At 39.4% G+C, this 17,175-nt stretch overlaps 1 protein-coding gene across 2 annotated transcripts in view; it reads left to right on the top strand.

Annotated features, from left to right (window-relative positions):
- LOC136693952 (H-2 class I histocompatibility antigen, alpha chain-like) overlaps nt 1-17,175 on the top strand; it is a 59,716-nt gene that overhangs the window by 20,017 nt on the left and 22,524 nt on the right. The window contains exons 2-3 of one of the 2 annotated variants that reach the window (XM_066667241.1): nt 6,672-6,938; nt 10,393-10,680. In XM_066667241.1, coding sequence (XP_066523338.1) covers nt 6,672-6,938; nt 10,393-10,680 — 555 coding nt within the window. The remainder of the gene's footprint in view (nt 1-6,671; nt 6,939-10,392; nt 10,681-17,175) is intronic. The other variant, XM_066667242.1, reaches the window with a different exon arrangement.

The raw sequence follows: 17,175 nt of genomic DNA, 5'->3' as shown, positions 1-17,175 counted from the left end.
TCCACCAGAGGGTACTGAAGGTAAGTCTGAATGGCAACAGCGAGCTTCAGTATTTAAGTTGAACTTAAATTGTAATACCAGACTAGGACACCAGAGGGCGACAAGCAAGTTACAATGCAATAGCAGCAATGGACACCAGTCGGCGCTGGTGAGAGTCCCAATAGACACGGTACCAGCAGATACACTAACACAAATGGGAATTTCCACTGTAGCGGGAAGTTTCAACACTAGAGGGTGTTATCAAATTAAAATCTAAAATGGGATAAAGATTTTAAATGCTCAGATACTTTATCGAAAATAAAAATTTAAAATTTTAAAAGGGAAACAGAGATTTCACACTAAGGTATTTTAAAAGAATTTCATCTGTAATGACAACTTTTAAACACCAGAGGGCTGCTAAACACTTATGTTGTCTCGGCGGACAACCTCCCAACCACTAGAGGGTGTACGGGAATCAAACGTCAAGGGTAGCACCGCTTGACCACAAGGAGGAGCACGGGGGTCACGCTTCAATGGACGCTAGTTATGAAGTATTTTTCCCTGCAATTACGCATTTATACCACAAGAGGAAATTTGTCTTCCTCTGTTTTGGGGGCGTTTTGAATTTCCCTCCTTAGTTTCAGCTCCGCCCCTTCAAAGGGGTTCGTTCCTTTTCTGAATAAGCGTTCAGTTTAACAGGAACAGCTGACAAGAGCAGACCGCTCTTCATACAAGCCGTATTTTCGGCTGTTTAATAACCTCCCAATCGCCTAGCGCGCGATCTCGTTATTAACGCTGGTAGCGACCCAGTTTAAAACGAACGGGGGTATTCGGTTCGGTGGTCTCTCTTCGCCGGAATTTCGCGGCGGGAGGTCGAATCCGACGGCAAAGTCTCACAGCGAATTTCGCGCAGTTCAGACGTGCCCAGGCCTCAATTTAATGCATGCAAAATGGCGCAGAGCCGCGCTCTTTCAAAAACAACCAAGCTTATTTTCTAACCGGTATATATCACAGAACAGTTTTTCAGCAGTAACAAACACAACACGAAATTACCCACATCAAGCTTTGAATCTCAATCGTTATTCAGCAACACAAACAGCGGAAAGTATTTCATAAACCCAAGCTGATATTGTTTCAGTGTTTTTCAGTTTTGTTCATTAAAAAGCCTTTTTCCTGCCCCACGTTGGGCGCCAATAAAATATATATATTTTATATGTAGTGGATGTTGGTCATACACCCCGATACATATACATATAATTTTATAATTTGTTTTATAGCCTTGACCTTATTCAAACTCCTCCAACCTCTGATATTTGACTTAATGATATTAATTAAGATTTATAATTGGTTTAAGCAATTAAAACATTAATAATTAGTTTGAGAATGAATAATAATCATGCTAAATGAGTTCTTCAGGATTTTCAGAAATTCTAATGAATAAATTGCAAACACTGTGACTTCAAATAATGAGAGTTTTATTAATAAAAAGAAGATATTTAGTTAACATAGCACAACCTTGTAATCTCACGGTGTCCGGCAGGGGGAACTGATTTTGACCTTAAGGTGAGCTAGGCGCTTCTAACTTGTGACTAAGGTTACTAACTAAGGTTTAATTAATACAGGATTTATCAAGAACTTAATTCGGTGTTCAGCTCTGGAAGTGCATAAGTTTAGCTTACTTTTCGTCGGTTTTTCACCACTCGTTTGGATGCAGAGGCTCTTTGAAGTCCTGGGAATGGAGGCGTCTCACTTAGTCTCGCGGTTCTTACCGCAGAAGCGTCCAGGCTGAGTTAGCTTGGAGTTCTTTCTTGGTTGATTGAGTTGTCTCGGGCGTACCCGGAGTGTGATGACGCAGGCGGCAGGATCCTCTCTTCGGCCTTCGGTCCGGAGTGGGAGAGTCCAAAATATGGACGTTTTAGACGAAAGTTCGCTGGTTGCTGCAGCTCCAGAACTGAAAAACCGCTTCAATAAACTCACTTATTCTAAGACTCTATGGTACCTCGGCAGTGTTTCCTTACTCTGGCCACGAATAAGTTCACCTGCTTCGATTAGTCGTGAGATTAAACTTAGGTAGGTAATAAACATAAACAAGATTAAAAGAAAAGAAAGATATTCAAATTACTCGACTTATTAGTTAAACTTCATACTCTTAGCTAATTTTGAGACGTCTCTCGTAAGCTTTTCTGAAGTCTCTGAGAGGGTTCCTTTGTTTCGTTGTCGGCGTGGAAGAGACAGCGTTTTTTTGTTGTTCAAGGTTTCTCGTCGGCGTCCTCTCTTTCCACTTCCTTTCGTGGTCCGTTACTTCTGTAGAGTCCTCGCGACTCTTCAAAACTTCGAACTGAACTGCTTTGGGCTACTCTGCCTTTTCAAGGCTGGCGCGGTCACGCTCTAACGGGAGGCGTCCTCTTTCTGATTGGACACAAATCCAGGCTCACGTGACTCTCGCGAGGGAGAGAGAGAGTAGGAGGGTGTTTGAATCTGTGATTCCTACATAAGGAATATGAGTTTCTCGTATCAAAATTCTTATACCTGTTATCAACATATAACAATGAGTACATTGGACTATTAATATCAGACATTTACATAAGGTCCCATCTTGAGTACATTGTTCAAGTCCAATTCGTGATGATACGCTGAAAAATAAAACATTAATCCATTTTCTCTCATTCAGAGACAAAACTGATCTTTGTAATGGAAACAATCGGCATTATACATCATTTCATTAGGAGATCGGCATTCATCTGAGGGTACAGAAAAGTGACATTAATACATTTGTTTATACATAAATAACTCGGAGTTTGACTATTTTCGCTATTGTCTTGCGGCGACTCCGAGCGAGGCGTAGTTTCGCCAGTGTCCAGTCGGTGTCGCTGTTGATCCGTGCTTCGGTTGGTGATTCACGGGAGTTCACTCGAGGTCACTTTGGTTTGAACATCTGTTGATCCCCGTGAAAGATAAGGGACATTGAGGCGCCACTTTGTCATAGGCGGCCGTAAAAGCTCTCTTCTTTGTTTGAAGTTCCTGTCTCTCTAAAAGCATCATAAAAGTTAGTTATCTCGACAGTTCCTGTTAGTTAAAAGAGAGACGGGTTGTTGGGGCCATGTGTTGAGAGTGTCTTTTGATGTTTTCAGCTTATGTGTGTGCGTGTGTGTGGGGCTTTGACCCCCGCGGGCACAGACAGTCCTCTGGAATGTGACTTGGTCGCAGAGGAAAGGTCCTATTCAGACTGGAAAAGTTTTAATCCAAAACTTTTCATTTCTTCATTTCGATCTGGTATTCATATTTGGTCCATACTCCACTACAATTATGTCTGTATAGTTCTGAAAGGGACACTACTGATATTACTAGTAACTGTCTACAGGCCTCCGAAGTACAGTGCTAATTTTATTGATGAATTTACAGAGATGCTGTCTTTTATTTCTATAGACTTTGACCATTTTGTTATTGCTGGTGACTTTAACATACATATTGACAATCCCAAGGACTGTTTTGCCAAGGAACTACACACCATATTGGACTCTTTTGGCATTTCACAGCATGTTACAGGGAGTACACTTTGTCATGGTCACACACTGTATATTGTTATCTCAAAGAGTCTCAACATATCAGTGACTGTGAAGGACGTTGCGTTGTCAGATCACTACTGTGTGTTCTTTGATATGTGGGCCTCACCAGTCATCAGGGACAGAAGAGTTTGTGTCAAGAAAATAATTATAAAGGACTGCACAGCTACACTTTTCATGAGTAAAAGGTGCACTACACCATGTGAACGATCCAACTCTGTTGATGAATAGTCTTAATTTAAGAATTGTCAGTGTTATGGATGAGATTGCACCAGTTAAAGTGATGGCTTTGTCTTGCAAACAGAAAGCACCATAAAGAAATGCCTCTGTTGTTCAAATCCAAAAGAGGGAATGTCGCAAAGGCAGAATGCGGATGGTATAAAACAAGTCTTCCTATTCACAAAAAAAATCTACAAAGATAGGCTATGTGAATACAACACGATAATATGCAAAACACGACAATTCCTCTAGCATCATCAATAATAACATTTACAATAGCAAAATCCTCTTCACTGTGGTCAACAGATTTACTAACTCACCCACACAAATGGCACTTGAATTATTAACAACTGACAGATGTAATGAGTTTGCATTATTTTTTTAACACTAAAAAAGAATATCAGACAAGTGATTAATACATCTGTATCCAGTAATGAGTCTGTACCCTCTCCATCACCTTATAGAGACACCTTAGTTAAAATGTCAGGGTTCAGTACTGTTACATAATGACACTTTAATTGACACAGTTAATCATTTCAAACCATTCCCTTGCAGTCTTGACTCACTACCAACCGGGGTCGTTTGGGTGCAAGGGCAGTGAGTGTACCAGTGTTCTATGTAGGAGATAGTGTTGATTGTGACAATACGTTTTGAACCAAGAGTAGAAACAAACTCCAAATATAACATACCAAATTCTTTTTTGGAAACGAAAATCAAAGGGAACAAACTGACAAACAGATGACAAAAGATGAAGACGTAAAGAAAATACTCAAACACAAAAACCTGCAAGTAACAATTGTGAGAGAAGCAGCTAACAAACCCGTTGTGCCATCAGGAACCTTACAGCTGCTTTAACAACAGAAGAGGAGAAGAAGAGAACCCAATAAAGGTGAAAGAAAAAGAATTATTATTATTATTATTATTATTATTTTAACAACAAAGAAGAAAGCAAGGCAGTGAGACGAAAGTCCCAACAGGAACACTCTCTCCAGACTGCTGGAGAAACAAGAGAAAAAAAGTCCCATGAGTTGATTCAAAGGGTAGCAAGTTCAAAAGGAACCTGAAAGACTCCTTTTGCAGAAAAAACACCAAATTACCAGCGTGGTCTGGTTTAGTACAAACTCAAGACTCTGCACTGAGAGAGCCACACGGAGGTCTTATGAAGTGTCAGCACCAGCTGTTTTCACTTGGGCTGATTACTAGGCATCCTGGAGCGTGGTCTCCATCTCAGTTTTAGTCTCATATTAAAGCGGTTAGATCAGCATTTTACCATCTTAAGGACATCAGTAAGATTAGAAATTTTTCTGACTAAACCGGACCTGGAGAAACTTATCCATGCCTTTATTTCTAGCATTGATTACTGTAATGGTCTCTTAACAGGACTTCCAAAAAACTAACCATTAAACAGCTTCCGCTGATTCAAAATGCAGCAGCCAGAGTTCTCACTCGGAGCAAAAGAAGAGATTACATCATAGACTGAATTCCAGTCTGTTACATAATAGACTTTAAGGTGTTATTACTGGTGTATAAATGTCTTATGTATTTAAATGTATTCATCAGATCTGCTACAGAGATATGAGCCGAGCATAGCTGTCAGATCTTTTTGAACTAGTCAGTTATTCCTGCCTCAGGTCAAAACTAAACATGGAGAAGCAGAGTTTAGCTACTATGCTGCTCATAAATGGAACCAGCTGACTAAGAATATTAGAAGAGCCCTGACTTTAGACACTTTTAAATTTAGACTTAAAACATTCCTGTTTGAGCAGCTACAGCTCAGTTTAAAATACTCTGCACTTTAATTTCTGTAACTGCATTTTATTTAATTTCTTTGATTGTATAATTTTAAATTGTTTTAATAATTTTTAATCATTTAATCATTTTATTCTTTTTGTGTAATTATTGTGTTTTATTGGACTTTTATGATTTTATTCTGGCTTTTAATTTAACTTTTTCTTTTCTGTAAAGTACTTTGAATTGCTTCTGTATGGAAGGTGCTCTATAAATAAACTTGCCTTGCCTTGCATTATCAGTCTGTTACAGAATATACTTTAAGGTGTTATTACTGGTCTATAAATATCTTAATGGAGTAGGACCAGTGTATTTATCAGATCTGCTACAGAGATATGAGCCGAGCAAAGCTCTCAGATCTTTAGGAACCAGAGTTAGTCCTGCCTCAGGTCAAAAGTAAACATGGGGAGGCAGAGTTTAGCTCCTGTGCTGCTCTTAAACAGAACCAGACTGAGAACATTAGAATAGCTCTGAATTCAGACACTTTTAATTCTAAATTGAAAACATTTCTGTTTGAACAGCTACAGCTCGGCTCAAAATACTCCTCACTTTTTATTCTAGAATAACACTTTTTTTTCTATTGTAACATTTTAATTGTTTGAATCATTTTAATCCTGTGGGTTTTTTTTCCACCAAAATATAAGTAATCCAAATGTCTGCTTTTTTATTGCACTATTTTTAATTGTGTTAAATGCCTTTTAAGTTTTTTCATTCTTGCTCTTAATTTAACTGCTTTTTCCTGTTTTGACTCTGTAAAGCAATTTAACTTGCCCTTGTGTATTGCTCTATAAATAAACTTGTCTTGCCTAAAATAAGACTCTGCCTACCTCTAAATTCTAACTGATTTCACGTTGGTGACACCACACTCTGTCTCAAGTTCTGGCAGCATGTCCAGTTTACAGGCAAATCCTGGGTGGCATTTTTACCCCTCTATCTATTGTACCATAATATGTGCAGTTCCTCCCGAGTATTTCATTTCATGAAATATTCTTCTTTATATTAAACACACTGTAATTATTTATTTTTGGTCAGGACATTATTTCAGATTGGTGAAAATCAATTCCTCTGTTTATTGCAATCAAACCATTGTTTAATATCTTTGTATTCCTTTATTTCTTGCAGACAAACACTCTCTGGTTTACCTCTACACCGCCGAATCAAATCTCATTTTGGAGGATTATGTCTATGAGTTCTGGGCAGTGACTCTGCTGGATGACAAACAGGTCGACTCGTATGTTTTTAAGACTATTATCAAGACCCTTAAACAGAACGGGACAAAGGAAAATGAGACTGAGTGGACAGATAGCACTGAGAAGCTGAAGTATGATGGGAAAATTTTACAGTCTATCTATTTCAGACAGATGGAGTTCTCTGGACATAAACGGTCAGGTGAGAAACTGCTGCTGTTCTCCTTTTTAAAGATGTACGTCCTCCTCTCTGAGGAAGAGGAGTCTGTAGATTTACACACACTGCTCTGAATAGAGCTCTTCATTTCTTCATCTTCATCTCAGTCACAGAATAAACACAACACACTCCATCAGCCCACAGTCGACTAACAGTGGTCTCTCCTCCTGGAGACTCATCTTCACTGGGGAGTCGTCATCTTCACATCTTCACTGGGGATTTACTCAGAACTAACAGTCCTCTCCTCACAATTAAACTTGAAATTAGCTGTAGTTTAGCATTAGAGTAAGAGTGTACCATCACTTTATTGTGGTGGAGGGTTTTCTGTGCAGGAATGAGTCTAGCAGCACTAGTAGGTTTTCCCTAAGCTGAACTGGCACATTCGTGAAGTCAGACCGGGCTTAGCTCAGAGCAGCAAGTGGGTTGATTCTCCCATGGGCCCACCACCTGTGGGAGAGGTAGTAATCATGTTCCAGTACATTGTGGATCAGGTAGCAGCCGAGGGCAGGGACTCCGGTGTTACTGAAACTGGCTCTTGGAACATTGAATGTGACCTCTATGGTTGGAAAGGAGCCTAAGCTGGTGTGCAAAGTTGAAACATACCAGCTAGATATAGTTGGGCTAATCTTGACACACAGCATAGGCTCTGGAACCAACCTCCTTGAGAGGGGCTGGATGCTCTTTCAACATAGGGTTGCCCAGAGTGAGAGATTTATTGTAGGAGTGGGCTTATTCATAGCCCCCTGACTTAGTGCCTGTACATTTATCTGAGAAGACAAGAGGGTAGTTTCCCTGTACCTTTGTGTTGGGAAACAAGCTCTGACTGTTCTTTGTGCTTATGTACTGAACAGCAGCTCTGAGTACCAGGACTTTTTGAAGACACTGGTTTGGGGGCTGTTAAAAAGCACTAATTCTGGGGACCACTGTTGTCATGCTGTGGGAATTACATGCTCATGTGTACAATGTCTGTGAGACCTGGAGAGGCGTGATTGGGAGGATCAGCCTCCCCACTCTGAACCTGAGTGGTTTTCAGTTGTTGTATTTCTGTGCTTGTCTGTTTATCCATAACAAACACCATATTTGAGCATAAGGGTGTCCATCAATACATGTGCCATCAAAATACCTTACCTTCGTAGTCTTGCAGCCATATGTTCTGGATACTAGGGTAAAGAGAGGTGTTGAGGTGTCAGCTCATCACCACCTAGAAGTATGTTGGATCAGATGGCGAGGAGAAAGCAAGACAGACCAGGTAGGCCCAAATGTGTGCTGAGGGTTTGCTGGTAAAATTGGGCAGAGGAACCTGTCAGAAAGATCTTTAACTTCCAACGTTTGGCAGAGATTTGACTGCATTCTGGGGGAGGCTGGTGACTTTAAGTCTGGACATTTGGCTGTTGGCACAGAGATAATTTTAGCAAATTCCGGTGGCTCAGGAGGGGAAGGTATATTTATCACCAACACTGTATATTGTAGAGGTGGGGAGTTATTGACCTCGACTGAGGACATCATTGGACAATGGAGGTAATACTTTGAGAATCTTCTCAATCCCACCATCACTTCTACAGTGGAAGCTGAGGTTGGAGACCCTGGGGATGGCTCGGCAATCACCCAAGCCGTGGCAGAGGTGGTCAGAAAACTCCTTGGTAGTAGGGCCCCAGGGGTGGATGAGATCTGCCCCCAAGGTCCTAAATGCTCTGGATGTTGTGGGGCTGTCCTGGCTGAAATATCTTGCAAAATCCAAGGATATCAGGAGCAGTGCCTCTGGAGTTGCAGTCAGGGGTGGTGGCTCTCCTTTTTAAGATGGAGGACTGGAGGGTATCCAAGTTGGATTTCTTAAGTAACCTCTCAAGTTGGTGACCAGCCTTCTTCAATTCATGGAGCTTAGCAGTGTACTATGAAGAATGAAAAAAAAAAACTGTTTTTGGTTTTAAAGGAGTTAGAAAATGTTTAGAGAGTCTGAAATAACCGTAATAAGCATTGTAGTATGATCCTCAGAAAAGGAAGTAGCAGTATCTAAAGGAAAGACAGGAGTGTTTACATGCATATTGAAACCACTGAAAAGCAACAAGTAAGGCAAAGATGAACTGGCGAGAGTAAGTAACTCCGATAATTTTGTCAGTTAGGTTTATGTGGTCAAGAGCTGTAATTCTCTTTAACCTCCCTATGAAATTTCCCCTAGTTGGGGACGGCCCCTTCCTGTTCCAACATGACTGTGCACCAGTTCACCAGCGAGTTTGGTGTGGAAGAACTTGACTGTCCTTAATAGAGTCCTGACCCCCATCTGATAGACCACTTTAGGGATGTATTAAAGCAGAGATTGTGAGACAGGCCTCATCCAACAACAGTTTCTGACATCACTAATTTGCTTCTGGAAGAATGATCAAAAATTCCCATTAAAACACTCCTAAACCTTGTGGGAACCTCTTATAGCTCCAATAGGTGCGCTGACATCATATTAAACCCTATGCATTAAGTGTCACTCAAGTTCATGTAAAGGCAGTCAAGCAAATTCTTTTAGCAATATAGTGTATGTTCCAGCTGCCGGGGAAAGCCTAAGCATCTCCTAGGAGGAGCTTGTGGAGGTTGCAGGGGGACATGGATGCCTGGGCTAGTTGCCCCTATGACTCTGAAATGGAGCGAGCAGGGTGAATATGATGATGTTGATGATGATGATTTTTTTTTTAATTAAAGAGCACATTGAAAAACAAGCATTGCATTAAATCTCACAGATATATAAATGGGACTCATACTTTATGTGGGAAATTTACCTGCATTCAAATAAATTATTCAGTTGGAAAATAAGAAGTTATTCAGCAATGCAAATAAATCCCAGAGATTTCAGAGTAAAATATTCCTATTATTCCAATAATATTATTTCAGTCCACTTACTTTTAAATTTAGTATTTCAATTATTCCCTCTTTAAAATATCAACCGCAAAACTTTTACAAACAGCATAAAACAGCATAAAAAGTGCAGCATGGCAGCACAACAACTCCAGGGTCCAGGGCACTAACCACTGAGTGCTCTCCCACAGTACAAAATCACATGGTAAGTAGATTGGCTACTCAAAATGACCACAGGTGTGAGTGTGTGTGTGTGTGTGTGTGTGTGTGAGAGAGAGTGTGTCACCCTGTGAAGGACTGGTGCCCCCTTCAGGGTGTATTCCCGCCTTGTGCCCAGTGATTCTGGGTAGGCTCCGGACTCACCGCGACCCTGAACTGGAGAAGGGTTACAGACAATGAATGAGTGAATGAGTTGTGTAAACAAAATCAGATCAAAAAGAACTAACAGAACTTTAGAAATATCATAACTATATTTGACCCAGTGTTTGTGAGACTGTAAATGCAGTACTCTGTTTAGGGTGTGTGTAAAGTTATTCGTGTGTGTGTGTGTGTGTGTGTGTATGTGTGTGTGGTTGTCTCTCTCCTTCTTCTGTTTCAGATGGCCATGTTTTTCAGTGGAGACATGGCTGTGTGGGGGAAAAGATATCTAATGGTTCTGTGTTAACTTTAAACCATGTTAATGAATTTGGCTACGATAGAGAAGATTTACTCTCTTATAACTGGACCTTGAAGACTTGGTTAGCCTCAGCTGCTCAGGGCAGTGAACTGGAGAAGTGGTTAAATCATGAGTATGGACATTTACACAAAGCTCTTGATCATGCTTTTAAGGAAAGTGAGAAGTGGCTTAAGATTTATCTGAAAAACAATACCACAAAAAACAGAACAGGTGAGTATATGTTTATTTGATTTAGTGTCAGAGTCGCACAGCTCCAGGCTCATAGGGTTGTGGGTTAGAGCCTAGCTCCAGGTCTCTGTATGCGAGTCGGTTTCTTTTGGGTACTCACCCAATCCACACGCATTTGTAGGGGTGAGTGTGTGAAACTGTTCACAGGTGTGTGTGTGTCTGTCGTACACAGTGATGGACTGGTGCTCTGTCCAGGGTGTGTTCCTGCCTTGAGCCCAGAGAAGGTTCTGTGTAGGCTCCAGATCAACTTCAACCCTGATCTGGATGAATCCCTTACAGACGGGTGAAAAATGAATGATTTGTGTGTGTTATTTGACTGCTGTCGTTTGTTAATTAGTACTAGTAATCGCCAGTTTATTATTTTATAGATATTGTTATTTGATATTATTTTTAATTACTTAAAATAATATGAAAGGGAGGGCGGCATGGTGGTGCAGCAGGTAGCCCTGTGAAGGACTGGCGCCCCCTCCAGGGTGTGTTCCCACCTTGTGCCCAGTGATTCTGGGTAGGCTCCGGACCCACCATGATCTGTATAAATGGTAACGAATATAATGAATACGACATAATGAATTAATTAATTTAATTGAATATTGGAAAGTATTTCCACACAATATAATTGCTTTTTTTAAACAAGGTTATTTTGTTAAACAAATGTAATTTATTTCAATTGGATAAAATTAAAGTTCTCAAATTTCCAACTTAACTGATGTTATCTGGAATTGATTTACATGTGTTAATGAAACTTATTTTACTTATGTAAGCTAGACTTGATCTAAAGCTAATGTCTCATTTTAGTTTAACTTATTTTACTTAGGTTGGTCCAACTTACTGCAAAAAAATATGTAATAGGGTTAATTGTGTTGATTTAACTACTTTTATTTACTCTGGTCCACCTTATTTTAAAGTTATTATAATTTAATGTGACAGATTAAATCTACATTGAAATTGATGTTGTTAGCGGAAAATTAAAATTAGCAAGAAATGTTGCAGAACCTAGGAAGAAACATGACAGACTGGAGCTGCTGATATAAAACTGACTAAAACTATTTATACAGGGTGGGCCATTTATTTGGATACACCTTAATAAAACGGGAATGGTTGGTGATATTAACTTCCTGTTTGTGGCACATTAGTATATGGGAGGAGGGAAACTTTTCAAGATGGGTGGTGACCATGGTGGCCATTTTGAAGTCAGCCATTTTGGATCCAACTTTTGTTTTTTCAATGGGAAGAGGGTCATGGGACACATCAAACATATTGGGAATTTCACAAGAAAAACAATGGTCTGCTTGGTTTTAACTTTATTCTTTCATGAGTTATTTACAAATTTCTGACCACTTATAAAATGTGTTCAAAGTGCTGCCCATTGTGTTGGATTGTCAATGCAACCCTCTTCTCCCACTTTTCACACACTGATAGAAACACCACAGGAGAAATGCTAGCACAGGCTTCCAATATCTGTAGTTTCAAAGGCCCAAAAATGTTTTAACACCCACAAAATCTCTAGAAGATTTGAAGAGTAATTTCTGTTGTTCTGTACAGTCATTTCTGTACTACACAAATCTGAACAATTTGCCTGAAGTCAGGAAGTCCACTTGTTGATTCATGGGCAAATATCATGTCCTCTTTGAAATCGACAACATACTTCAAATGTCAGGGACGCGCGGAGGGCGGACTGACTGAGGCGGACGCACTCGCTAAAACACAATACTTTATTTACAAAAAGGAATAACAAAACAGACTAGGATTGGGGCAAAAACCAAAATGAGGGAAAGTAGAAACAAACAGACGTGAGACTAAATGACGACAGGAAATACACAAAACGACAACACTAGGAAACAAACATGACCTGACTAGAAACAGGAGATAAACAACACAACATGACTGGGAACAAACGAAGGTGAAATGTCCAACAAACAGGAAAGACACAAGGGAACTTAAATACAAGACACAAACAAGATGCACCTGGACAGATAAAGAGGGGGCAGGGTAACAAATGACACAGACGAGGAGGAGGAACAAAGGCAGGACTAGAATAACAACTAACATAGCCATGTGCTAAAAGTGCACATGGCCGGAAAAACAGACTTAAAAGAGACGAGGGCGTGACATCAAAACAGATTTGGTTAATCAACTTCAGATGTACCAGGGAATTTCTCACCTATTTTAATGGAAAAATGTTCATGGGATCACATGATTTATTTTTCTTTTCTCCAAACGTATAAGGGAAAGTAAGGATGACTGTTGTGAGCTGCTCATGGGTGAAGAAATTCTTGGTAATCAACAATATTAAGCAATGGGCAAGCTCTACGGGTACTATGCCCTTAAAAGATCCTTCTTGCTCAAGACTTTTCAAAGCTTGAAGAAGAGGATCCAAGACAGTGTCATAACCATATCTCTCCACATCCTCACTCTTACACAAAACTGCCAAACATATAGAAGACAGCACTGAATATGACCTTGGAGTTAAGTGACTCAAAACTGCAGACTGTAGAAAGTTTGTTATTTTGTATGAGATTCCTAGAGGATTGCAAACTTCAAGCTCATCTACATACAGAGTTAACAAAGTTCTCAACTCTGTGCCTGACAAAAACTTGTTTTCAAACAAGCTTGCAAAATCCTGAAAAGGTCTGTAAGTCTGCTGCTGATCAGTCACCCTATTACTCATCTGTGATCTGTAGAAATCACCACTTTGTCCACAACATCTCTTCTATCAAAAGGTTCCACAGTTACCTTAAAATTGGCGCATACATCAAGGATATACTCAGCAGGCTCAAGAATGCTAAAATTATCCTCATAGTAGCATTTACGAAGATAAGCTGTACTAAGGAGACCTCCACTTTAAGCACAGGGTTAGACATGGTGATGGAGGTGGCTATTTTGTTTATCTCTGACCAATCACACTCCATTCTTTCAGCCCTCATTCCAAAGCCACTCCCCCAATTTGACCATGAATGATTTCACAGAGATTAGTAAACGACTCTGCACATAGATTTATCTTTGTCATACCTATAAATAAACACAAATAGGCCAGCAAGCTACATCACTTTAACTCGTCATGTTTAAAGCAGATATATATACACTAATGTGAAAAACTGTTTGCCCCTTCACGATTTCTTATTTTTTGCATGTTTTTCTCTCTTAAATGTTTCAGATTATCGAACAAATTTAAATATTAGTCAAAGACAACACAAGTAAACACAAAATGCAGTTTTTAAATGAAGGTTTTTATTATTAAAGGACAAAAAAAATAATCCAATCCTACATGACCCTGCATGAAAAAGTGTGTGCCCCTAAACCTAATCCTTATCATTTGTCAGAGAAGAAGCATGCAAAACTGGGCAGAATGTGGGCTGATAAAATATTTTTCTCATCTCACAGTTCAGGATGGTAAAGAGGTGTAATAATCCTAATAAATATAATGTTAAACTTTACAGCTACTTCATTCCATAAGGACTTAGAAAGTAGGTACCTATCAGTGAATGGAATCACTGATGGTATCTGTGTATCTCTATGCAAAGCTACAGGTGTTCTTTACATAGCAGGATACTTTAATTGTGTAGTGGTCGAAACAGCAGATGGGTCCCCTGTATTCAGAAAAAGCAGAAGGTCAAGTGCGACTTGCTAAACTGCGATATTATGAGTATGGATCAAGAGCAAGTTGTCTGCTCACATTTCAGTTAAGAAAAGAACAGTCATCTCAGGTGGTGACAAAAGTAAAGTCAGACACACCAGGACAGTTTCTGATTAAACCAGAACAAATTTCTGAATCATTTGCTGAATTTTACAGATCCTTTTATAAAAACACAGGGACTGCTTCCTGTGAAGCCAAAATCGGATCATTCCTGTACCAAATTACTATGACAAATCTTCCAGAAATTGCAGTGTAGGAATTGGATAGCTTAGTTACTGAATGTGAAGTATGACAGTCTATAGCTTAAACTTACTTAAAATGTAATATAAGTCCAGGTCCAGATGAATACACAAATTAATTTTATTAATTTTAAAAAATGTATAGATATAATGCCTCCTATGTTGACACAAACGTATAACCGTGTTCTAGAGACAGGACATCTGACTCCTTCCTGGATAGATGCCTTCATTATTATAATTCATAAAGAAGGGAAGGATCCTACAGACTGCAGTTCATATAGATCTATCTCTCTTCTTAAAGGTGACCAAAAACTAATAACATTTATTTTCTCAAGACGACTAGATAAATATATCAAACAAATAGTACATCGGACAAAACGGGATTCATAACTGGCCAATACTCTGGTAATAATGCCCGCAGACTTTTAAATATGAACCGCTGGTGATGAAGAAGCAATCATATTATCTTTAGATGTGGAGAAAGCATTCGAACGCCTTTCTTGGAAATTTCTTTACCAAACTTTAATCAGTATGGGATTTGGCCAACATTTCATTAAATGGATTTGTACACTTTATTCAGAACCAAGAGCAGCAGTTAGAGTTAATGGGTGCACATGAAATTATTTTGCTCCTGAGAGAGGAAAACAACAATGGGACCCATTGTCACCTCCCCTTTTAGCCATTTGCACTGATACAGTATAATTTGCATTGGGAAAATAAAAACATATCAGGAATCTGGGTGAGCGAGGAGGAACATAAGATATACCTTTATGGAGGCAATGTGCTTTTTTTATCATATCCATCTTACTCTATAACATCTTTAATGGACTGCATAGAAAAATTTACTCTGGGTATAAAGTTGATGTGAATAAAACTGAGGCACTGGACATTAATGTTAAAGTCCCACAAAAAATGAAAGATGACAGTGGCTTCAGATGGCCAGGAGAAGGCATGAAATATCTATAATATATATATTCCACTCTGTCTGGGTAAACAGTACTACGTTAACTATGACAAGATAATTCACAATATTAAAAGTGATTTAAGCCAGTGGTCAAAACTATCTTTGTCTATGTTAGGACGAACAGAATCTATATGTATAAATATTCCCCCAAGACTATTATATTTGTGCTAAATGCTTCCAGTTCCAATTCCACTGTCAAACTTCCATATGTTTGAATGAGTTATCTCTCGCATTTTCTGGTAGGATAAAAAGTCTAGGATTCATTTCCATACACTTCAGTTAAATAAATCTGATGGAGGGCTGGCCCTCTGAGATCTAAAGCTGTATTTCTGGGCTGCTCAACTAACACCTATGTTAGACTTTACTGCCAATGATACAACAAATAGATGGTTAGATATTTAAGTTAAGTTTAAGCTGTGAATACACGATGGCGGACCTGCTATTTACTGATACACCCCTGACAGCTATCAAGATAAGCACAAACGGACAAAAAAGACACACTCTTAGTTTGGAGGAAAACTTTTTAAATATATAGTCTCCCTACCACTCTCTCTGCATTAACTCCAATTACATCCATGTGTATTTTCCCCCCATGCATATAGACTCAGGATTTGAAAACTGGTCAAGACAGGGCATATACCCATCAACTATTTGAATAAAAAAAATCCTCAAATCTTTTGAACAATTCCCTGAGACAGATTTCTTTATGTATTGACAGATCATGCATTTTTTAAATAAGAATGACCTTTTTGTCAAAATAAATTACCATCCTCGATACAACACTATTTATGAAAATTCAATTAGGTGATACTCCCTGCAATGTCATTTCAAATTTATATCAACTTATAATTCACATAATTCCTTGTATGTTAAATGTAAGTGGGAAACAGAATTAAAGATGGAGTGTAATGATGAACACATTTCTGTGTAAATATGTTGATTACGGCACATTCTTTTTACATATTATATCCCAAGTTCTTAAATTCATCTCTTGCTTGTTTGTTCAGTTTTCCTCAAACTGGCACCCAGCTCGAGCTTCATGCTTGGGGAGGAGAATTGAAACTGTATTATAATTCCAATTTGAAACGCTTGGTGTCAGTGTTACATATTGCTCCTTTAAGAATAAAGGATGTGAAGGTTATTCATCATTATGTTATCTGATTTGAAATGTTAGGTTTATATATTGGTGTTAGGTTTAAATGTTGGTAGAAAATTGAGTTTGTTGTGTTAAAAACAAAGAAACATTCATTCATTCATGGTCCAATGACCCTTATCCAGTTCAGGGTAGTGGTGAGCTCAGGTAGTCCCAAGCCAACCTGAAATCACTGGGCGCAAGGCGGGAATACACCCTGAAGGGGGCGCCAGTCCTTCACAGGGCGAAACACACTCACTCACACCTACGGACACTTGGAGTCGCCAATCCACCTACCAACTTGTGTTTTTGGAGCGTGGAAGGAAACCTGAGCACCCGGAGGAAACCCATGCAGACACAGGGAGGACACACCACACTCCTCACAGACAGTCACCCGGAGGAAACCCACGCAGACACAAGGAAAACACACCACACTCCTCACAGACAGTCACACGGAGGAAACCCATGCAGACACAGGGAGAACACACCACACTCCTCACAGACAGTT

The sequence above is a fragment of the Hoplias malabaricus genome, chromosome 4, assembly GCF_029633855.1.
Source record: "Hoplias malabaricus isolate fHopMal1 chromosome 4, fHopMal1.hap1, whole genome shotgun sequence".
Lineage (NCBI taxonomy): Eukaryota > Metazoa > Chordata > Actinopteri > Characiformes > Erythrinidae > Hoplias > Hoplias malabaricus.
Note: the sequence above shows the minus strand (reverse complement) of the source record. Positions and strands in the feature narration are given on the sequence as shown.